The sequence below is a fragment of the Oncorhynchus gorbuscha genome, unplaced genomic scaffold, assembly GCF_021184085.1.
Source record: "Oncorhynchus gorbuscha isolate QuinsamMale2020 ecotype Even-year unplaced genomic scaffold, OgorEven_v1.0 Un_scaffold_1024, whole genome shotgun sequence".
Classification (NCBI taxonomy): Eukaryota; Metazoa; Chordata; class Actinopteri; order Salmoniformes; family Salmonidae; genus Oncorhynchus; species Oncorhynchus gorbuscha.
The window spans coordinates 107,626-117,500 of record NW_025745935.1 but is presented as its reverse complement, the minus strand read 5'-3'; the positions used below and the strand labels follow the sequence as shown (position 1 = coordinate 117,500).

The following is a 9,875-nucleotide window of genomic DNA, read 5'->3' as shown; positions in this document are numbered from 1 at the left end:
TTGTAACCGTAGATGGGGTGTGTGTGTGTAGATGGGGTGTGTGTGTGTAGATGGGGTGTGTTGTAACCGTAGATGGGGTGTGTGTGTGTAGATGGGGTGTGTTGTAACCGTAGATGGGGTGTGTGTGTGTAGATGGGGTGTGTGTGTGTAGATGGGGTGCATTGTAACCGGAGATGGGGTGTGTGTGTGTAGATGGGGTGTGTGTGTGTAGATGGGGTGTGTTGTAACCGGAGATGGGGTGTGTGTGTGCATTGTAACCGTAGATGGGGTGTGTGTGTGCATTGTAACCGTAGATGGGGTGTGTGTGTGCATTGTAACCAGAGATGGGGTGTGTGTGTGTGTGTGTGTGTGTGTGTGTGTGTGTGTGTGTGTGTGTGTGTGTGTGTGTGTGTGTGTGTGTGTGTGTGTGTGTGTGTGTGTGTGTGTGTGTGTGTGTGTGTGTGTGTGTGTGTGTGTGTGTTGTAACCGTAGATGGGGTGTATGTGTGTGTGTGTAGATGGGGGGTGTGTGTGTTGTAACCGTAGATGGGGTGTATGTGTGTGTGTGTAGATGGGGTGTGTTGTAACCGTAGATGGGGTGTGTGTGTGTGTAGATGGGGTGTGTGTGTGTGTAGATGGGGTGTGTGTGTGTGCATTGTAACCGGAGATGGGGTGTGTGTGTGTGTGTGTGTATTGTAACCGTAGATGGGGTGTGTGTGTGTTGTAACCGTAGATGTGTGTGTGTGTGTGTAGATGGGGTGTGTGTGTGTGTGTGTAGATGGGGTGTGTTGTAACCGTAGATGGGGTGTGTGTGTGTGTAGATGGGGTGTGTGTGTGTGCATTGTAACCGGAGATGGGGTGTGTGTGTGTGTGTGTGTATTGTAACCGTAGATGGGGTGTGTGTGTGTTGTAACCGTAGATGTGTGTGTGTGTGTGTAGATGGGGTGTGTGTGTGTGTAGATGGGGTGTGTGTGTCTAGATGTGGTGTATTGTAACCGTAGATGGGGTGTGTGTGTGTGTGTGTGTGTAGATGGGGTGTGTGTGTGTAGATGGGGTGTGTGTGTGTAGATGGGGTGTGTGTGTATATGTAGATGGGGTGTGTGTGTGTAGATGTGGTGTGTGTGTGTCTAGATGGGGTGTGTGTGTGTAGATGGGGTGTGTGTGTGTAGATGGGGTGTGTGTATTGTAACCGTAGATGGGGTGTGTGTGTTGTAACCGTAGATGGGGTGTGTGTGTGTAGATGGGGTGTGTGTGTCTAGATGTGGTGTGTTGTAACCGTAGATTGTGTGTGTTGTCAGGACCTCCGGGACCCTCTGGAGCAGCTGACTGATTTAGACCTAACCAACCGGGACCATAACAAAGAGAAGGCCATACAGAGTAACAGGTGAGAACATCCTGGTCCCTCTGACAGACCTAACCAACCAGGACCATAACAAAGAGAAGGCCATACAGAGTAACAGGTGAGAACATCCTGGTCCCTCTGACAGACCTAACCAACCAGGACCATAACAAAGAGAAGGCCATACAGAGTAACAGGTGAGAACATCCTGGTCCCTCTGACATCATCTCATCTCCTGTCCTCCACTCCTCTCTTAGGAGATAGAACTGAGTCATGGTGGATAGCTGTTAGTCCAGAGATAGAACTGAGCCAGAGTGGATAGCTGTTAGTCCAGAGATAGAACTGAGTCAGGGTGGATAGCCGTTAGTCCAGAGATAGAACTGAGTCATGGTGGATAGCTGTTAGTCCAGAGATAGAACTGAGTCAGGGTGGATAGCTGTTAGTCCAGAGATAGAACTGAGCCAGAGTGGATAGCTGTTAGTCCAGAGATAGAACTGAGTCAGGGTGGATAGCCGTTAGTCCAGAGATAGAACTGAGTCATGGTGGATAGCTGTTAGTCCAGAGATAGAACTGAGTCATGGTGGATAGCTGTTAGTTCAGAGATAGAACTGAGGAATTGGAGTGGGTCTAGGGTGTCAGGTAGGGTGGAGGTGATATGGACCTTGACTAGTCTCTCAAAGCACCTCAGGATGACGGTGGCAGTGTCAGTGGCACTGTATTGTCCTCAAAGCGAGCAAAGAAGTTATTTAGTCTGTCTGGGAGCAAGACATTCTGGTCCGCAACGGGGCTGGTTTTCTTTTTGTAATCCGTGAGTGACTGTAGACCCTGCCACATACCTCTTGTGTCTGAGCCGTTGAATTGCGACTCTACTTTGTCTCTATACTGACTCTTAGCTTGTTTGATTGCCTTGTGGAGGGAATAGCTACACTGTTTGTATTCAGTCATGTTTCCGGTCACCTTGCCCTGATTAAAAGCAGTGGTTCGCTCTTTCAGTTTCGTGCGAATGCTGCCATCAATCCACGGTTTCTGGTTTGGGAATATTTTAATAGTTGCTGTGGGAACGACATCGCCAATGCACTTTCTAATGAACTCGCTCACCGAATCTGCGTATTCGTCAATGTTGTTGTTGGACGCAATGCGAAATATATCCCAATCAACCTGATGGAAGCAGTCTTGGAGTGTGGAATCAGATTGGTCGGACCAGCGTTGAACAGACCTCAGCGCGGGAGCTTCTTGTTTTAGTTTCTGTCTGTAGGCAGGGATCAACAAAATGGAGTCGTGGTCAGCTTTTCCGAAAGGAGGGCGGGGCAGGGCCTTATATGTATCGCGGAAGTTTGAATAACAATGATCCAGGGTTTTTCCAGCCCTGGTTGCGCAATCGATATGCTGATACAATTTAGGGAGTCTTGTTTTCAGATTAGCCTTGTTAAAATCCCCAGCTACAATGAATGCAGCCTCAGAATATATGGATTCCAGTTTGCAAAGAGTCAAATGAAGTTCGTTCAGAGCCATCGATGTGTCTGCTTGGGGGGGAATAGATACGGCTGTGATTATAATCGAAGAGCATTCCCTTGCTGCTATCCCTTTACATCTGCAAGCAGAGTCTGAACATCAGACAGGATGGCATTGTCTCAGTCAATCCGTGCAATGGCTACTGCTATAGGTTTCAGGAGTTTCAGGCTGCTTACCACTCTCTCCCAAAATACATCATCCAGGAGGATCCTCTTGATGGGGCTGTCCATCTCGGCAGACTGGGATATGGCCATTTCTCGGAGAGACTCCTTCCCCTCCAGGAGACTGTTAAACATGACGACAACACCACCCCAATGGGTGTTGCTGGGCAGCTTCAATGTGGTGCTCTTATTCTTCTCACTTTGCTTGGTGAGGTAGATTGCTGCTATAACTTGATGATCCTTCACATACCTAACCATTTCCTTGGCTCTCTTGCAGAGTGTTTCCATTGTTTTTAGTGTCATGATGTCCTTGAGGAGCAGATTCAATGCATGAGCAGCACAGCCAATGGGTGAGATGTGAGGGTTGGACTCCTCCACTTTGGACCAAGCAGCCTTCATGTTCGCAGCATTGTCTGTCACCAGTGCAAATACCTTCTGTGGTCCAAGGTCATTGATGACTGCCTTCAGCTCATCTGCAATGTAGAGACCGGTGTGTCTGTTGTCCCTTGTGTCTGTGCTCTTGTAGAATACTGGTTGAGGGGTGGAGATGATGTAGTTACATTCTTCCTTGCCCACGAACATTCAACCACCAATCAGAGATGATTGTAATAGTCTACTTTCTCTATGATTTGCTTGACCTTCACTTGAACTCTGTTGAACTCTGCATCCAGCAAATTAGTAGATAATGCATGTCTGGTTGGAGGGGTGTATGCTGGGAGAAGAACACTCAGAAATTTCTCCCAATACACATTGCCTGTGAGCACCAGAGGTGAACCATACACAGCTCGAGCAAGACATTCATCAACATTTCTCTGACTACGTTCCTCCATTGAGTCAAAAACACTTCTGATTCCAGGAGGACCATGAGCTGTTTCTATCAATAAGGTGTCTGATTCATCCTTTACACCTCGAACAGAAGTAGAGGGACTTTTGTCAGAGGTTGCTTGTTGTGAGCGCTGAGGGAACTTTATGCACTTGGCCAGATGATTCTGCACCTTTGTTGCATTCTTCACATATGATTTGCCACAGTATTTGCAAATGTACACAGCTTTTCCTTCTACATTAGCTGCAGTGAAATGTCTCCACTCATCAGATAGGGCCTGTGGCATTTTCCTGTAAAGATTAGAAAAAATAGTAAAAAATACCCCAAATACAATTCCATGTGCAGATAAATAGTTAAGCAGTTAGATTAAACAACTCCTTTGTAAGATACAAACATGTATGGAAACAGGTGAATTAACACTCCTCAGTTAGCAGGCTCAAGCAAAAATCAGGTATGTCATATAAAATATATTCACCTCACCCAGTATTGTGATCAAAACTTACCAGAAAGCATGTAGTCCTTGGCTCAGACAGTGTAGTAGTGTGGGTTCATTAGCATCTCATTAGTGTGTAAGATCTTGAGGATCAGCTGTACATGTGATGGAAGAATGCACTGTGCATGCAGAGGGTTGTAATTCCATTGAATTGGGGTCAGACAGTATAGTAGTGTGGGTTCATTATATATATAGTAGTTATAATAGTTTAACCACAATATGTTGGAAGACCTAGAATTGCCTGATGTATCCCACAAAAATGTTCACTGTTAACTTTTTTGATGAAGTTAAGCAAAATTCCCCAAATTCCGGGGATCAACTTCTCATGGAAAACTTCCATAAAAATTCTGGATATTTACCAGAACGTTCTGACCCTTTCCAACCCTAGCTCTGACATACACACTTACCCCACCAGACATACCACCAGGTGTTTTTTCACAGTCCCCAAATCCAGAACAATTTCAACAAAGCGTACATTATTATATTGAGCCATTATTGCATAGAACTTCCTTCCATCTCATATAGCTCTGACGAACAACAAACATGATTTTAAAAAACAGATAAGCAACATCTCACGACCCAAAATCTCTCCCCTATTTAACCTAGATATTGTATGTATGTAGGCTGTGTGTGCTGTTTATACATTTACAAAAAATATAAACACAACATGATTTTACTGAGGTACAGTCAATGTAAATGAACCCATTAGGCCCTAATCTATGGATTTCACATGACTGGGAATACAGACATGCATCTGTGGGTCACAGATGGGGGTTTTTAAAGTAGGGGTATGGATCAGAAAACCAGTCAGTATCTGGTGTGGCCACCATTTGCCTCATGCAGCGCGACGTCTCCTCATAGAGTTGATCCGGCTGTTGATTCTGGCCTGTGGAATGTTGTCCCACTCCTCTTCAATGGCTGTGCGAAGATGCTGGATATTGGTGGGAACTTTAACATTCTGTCCTACACGTCGATTCAGAGCATCACGAACATGCTCAATGGATGACATGTCTGGTGAGTTTGCAGTTCATGGAATAACTGGGACATTTTCAGCTTCCAGGAAGTGTACAGATCCTTGCGACACAGGACCGTGTATTATCATGCTGAAACATGAGGTGATGGTGGCGGAGGAATGGCACGACAATGGGACTCAGGATCCTGTCACGGTATCTCTGTGTATTCAAATTGCCACTGATAAAATTCAATTGTGTTAATGTCCGTAGCTTATGCCGGCCACAACCATAACCCCAAGTTCTCTGAAACCATGTTGAAAAACATTTATGGTAGAGAAATGAACATTCAATCAGTGGACATTCCTGCAGTCAGCATGCCAATTGCACACTCCCTAAAAAAAATTGAGATCTGTGGCATTGTGTTGTGTGAAAAAAACGCACGTTTCAGAGTGGCCTTGTATGTTCCCCAGCACAAGTAGCACCTGTGTAATGATCAGGCTTTTTAAATCAGCTTCTTGATATTCCACACCTGACAGGTGGATTATCTTGGCAAAGGAGAAATGCTCACAATCAGGGATGTCAACGAATTTGTGCATAAAATTGGACAGAACGAAGCTTTTTGTGCTTATGGAAAATTGGCGGGATCTTTTATTTCAGCTCATGAAACATGGGGGCCAATTGATTTTTGTTCAGTATTTTTTTGTTCAGTGTAGTTCTGTCCTTGAGCTCTTCTTGTTTATTAATGTTCTTATGTCATGTTCTGTGTGGACCCCAGGAAGAGTACCTGCTGCTTTCACAACAGCTAATGGGGATCCTAATAAAATAACAAAAATATCCTTTCTCTCCTCTCAGTCTGGTCTCTCTGGATGAAGAGAAGCCATCAGAATCAGCCTCTGGTACGTACTGACCCCTACTGACACCTACTGACCCCTACTGGGTTAGTTATGCTATGACATTACATTATATACTGACCCCTACTGACCCCTACTGGGCTAGATATACTATAACATTACATTATATACTGACCCCTACTGGGCTAGATATGCTATAACATTACATTATATACTGACCCCTACTGGATTAAATATACTATAACATTACATTATATACTGACCCCTACTGACCCCTACTGGGCTAGATATGCTATAACATTACATTATATACTGACCCCTACTGGGCTAGATATGCTATAACATTACATTATATACTGACCCCTACTGGGCTAGATATACTATAACATTACATTATATACTGACCCCTACTGACCCCTACTGGGCTAGATATACTATAACATTACATTATATACTGACCCCTACTGACCCCTACTGGGCTAGATATACTATAACATTACATTATATACTGACCCCTACTGGGCTAGATATACTATAACATTACATTATATACTGACCCCTACTGGGTTAGTTATGCTATAACATTACATTTTATACTGACCCCTACTTAGTTAGATATACTATAACATTACATTATATACTGACCCCTACTGGGCTAGATATACTATAACATTACATTATATACTGACCCCTACTGGGCTAGATATACTATAACATTACATTATATACTGACCCCTACTGGACTAGATAGGCTATAACATTACATGATATACTGACCCCTACTGGGCTAGATAGGCTATAACATGTTTAGTGGACTGGAATGACATGATGTACTTGATGTGGTTTCCTTTACAGGCCCCTTCCATGCTGCTGATGGACAGAGCCACACCAGTGAAAGCTCTCTGTGTGCTAGTCTGGACTCTGGTACGTGTGTGTATGTTCGTCTACATGTTGGGATTCTTTATGTCATTGTTCTGTGCAGAAGCTAGTCCTTATTCACTTATATTTTCATAATTGTAATTGTAAAAGGTATCTAAGTGTTGAGGTTTTTCCATACACCAGGGGTCTACAGAGTTGACAACATAGTGTCCTACTTCCTCTCTAAGGACCAGGGAAGAGTTGACAACATAGTGTCCTACTTCCTCTCTAAGGACCAGGGAAGAGTTGACAACATAGTGTACGACTTCCTCTCTAAGGACCAGGGAAGAGTTGACAACATAGTGTCCTACTTCCTCTAGTACACTAAGGACCAGGGAAGAGTTGACAACATAGTACACTACTTCCTCTAGTACACTAAGGACCAGGGAAGAGTTGACAACATAGTGTCCCACTTCCTCTCTAGGGACCAGGGAAGAATTGACAACATAGTGTCCTACTTCCTCTAGTACACTAAGGACCAGGGATGAGTTGACAACATAGTGCACTACTTCCTCTCTAAGGACCAGGGAAGAGTTGACAACCTAGTGTCCTACTTCCTCTCTAAGGACCAGGGAAGAGTTGACAACAGTGCACTACTTCCTCTCTAAGGACCAGGGAAGAGTTGACAACCTAGTGTCCTACTTCCTCTCTAAGGACCAGGGAAGAGTTGACAACATAGTGCACTACTTCCTCTCTAAGGACCAGGGAAGAGTTGACAACATAGTGCCCTACTTCCTCTGGTACACTAAGGACCAGGGAAGAGTTGACAACATAGTGCCCTACTTCCTCTGGTACACTAAGGACCAGGGAAGAGTTGACAACATAGTGCCCTACTTCCTCTAGTACACTAAGGACCAGGGAAGAGTTGACAACATAGTGTCCTACTTCCTCTAGTACACTAAGGACCAGGGAAGAGTTGACAACATAGTGTCCCACTTCCTCTAGTACACTAAGGAGCAGGGAAGGGTTGACAACATAGTGCCCTACTTCCTCTAGTACACTAAGGACCAGGGAAGAGTTGACAACATAGTGTCCTACTTCCTCTAGTACACTAAGGACCAGGGAAGAGTTGACAACATAGTGTCCCACTTCCTCTAGTACACTAAGGAGCAGGGAAGGGTTGACAACATAGTGCCCTACTTCCTCTAGTACACTAAGGACCAGGGAAGAGTTGACAACATAGTGTCCTACTTCCTCTAGTACACTAAGGACCAGGGAAGAGTTGACAACATAGTGTCCCACTTCCTCTAGTACACTAAGGACCAGGGAAGAGTTGACAACATAGTGTCCTACTTCCTCTGGTACACTAAGGACCAGGGAAGAGTTGACAACATAGTGCACTACTTCCTCTCTAAGGACCAGGGAAGAGTTGACAACATAGTGCCCTACTTCCTCTGGTACACTAAGGACCAGGGAAGAGTTGACAACATAGTGCCCTACTTCCTCTAGTACACTAAGGACCAGGGAAGAGTTGACAACATAGTGTCCTACTTCCTCTAGTACACTAAGGACCAGGGAAGAGTTGACAACATAGTGTCCCACTTCCTCTAGTACACTAAGGAGCAGGGAAGGGTTGACAACATAGTGCCCTACTTCCTCTAGTACACTAAGGACCAGGGAAGAGTTGACAACATAGTGTCCTACTTCCTCTAGTACACTAAGGACCAGGGAAGAGTTGACAACATAGTGTCCTACTTCCTCTAGTACACTAAGGACCAGGGAAGAATTGACAACATAGTGTCCTACTTCCTCTAGTACACTAAGGACCAGGGAAGAGTTGACAACATAGTGTCCTACTTCCTCTCTAAGGACCAGGGAAGAGTTGACAACATAGTGCCCTACTTCCTCTCTAAGGACCAGGGAAGAGTTGACAACATAGTGTGCTACTTCCTCTAGTACACTAAGAACCAGGGAAGAGTTGACAACATAGTACACTACTTCCTCTAGTACACTAAGGACCAGGGAAGAGTTGACAACCTAGTGTCCTACTTCCTCTAGTACACTAAGGACCAAGGAAGAGTTGACAACATAGTGTCCTACTTCCTCTCTAAGGACCAGGGAAGAGTTGACAACATAGTGCCCTACTTCCTCTCTAAGGACCAGGGAAGAGTTGATTACATAGTGCACTACTTCCTCTCTAAGAACCAGGGAAGAGTTGACAACCTAGTGTCCTACTTCCTCTAGTATACTAAGGACCAGGGAAGAGTTGACAACATAGTGTCCTACTTCCTCTAGTACACTAAGGACCAGGGAAGAGTTGACAACATAGTGTCCTACTTCCTCTCTAGGGACCAGGGAAGAATTGACAACATAGTGTCCTACTTCCTCTAGTACACTAAGGACCAGGGATGAGTTGACAACATAGTGCACTACTTCCTCTCTAAGGACCAGGGAAGAGTTGACAACCTAGTGTCCTACTTCCTCTCTAAGGACCAGGGAAGAGTTGACAACATAGTGCACTACTTCCTCTCTAAGGACCAGGGAAGAGTTGACAACATAGTGCCCTACTTCCTCTGGTACACTAAGGACCAGGGAAGAGTTGACAACATAGTGCCTTACTTCCTCTAGTACACTAAGGAGCAGGGAAGGGTTAACAACATAGTGCCCTACTTCCTCTAGTACACTAAGGACCAGGGAAGAGTTGACAACATAGTGTCCTACTTCCTCTAGTACACTAAGGACCAGGGAAGAGTTGACAACATAGTGTCCTACTTCCTCTAGTACACTAAGGACCAGGGAAGAGTTGACAACATAGTGCACTACTTCCTCTCTAAGGACCAGGGAAGAGTTGACAACATAGTGCCCTACTTCCTCTGGTACACTAAGGACCAGGGAAGAGTTGACAAC

General features: G+C 44.9%; 1 protein-coding gene across 5 annotated transcripts in view; it reads left to right on the top strand.

Moving 5' to 3' along the window:
• ical1 (islet cell autoantigen 1-like) overlaps positions 1-9,875 on the top strand; it is a 61,814-nt gene that overhangs the window by 35,172 nt on the left and 16,767 nt on the right. For all 5 annotated transcript variants that reach the window (XM_046336331.1, XM_046336332.1, XM_046336328.1 and 2 more), the window contains 3 exons: positions 1,277-1,362; positions 6,112-6,155; positions 6,966-7,034. In XM_046336331.1, the coding sequence (XP_046192287.1) occupies positions 1,277-1,362; positions 6,112-6,155; positions 6,966-7,034 (199 nt within the window). The remainder of the gene's footprint in view (positions 1-1,276; positions 1,363-6,111; positions 6,156-6,965; positions 7,035-9,875) is intronic.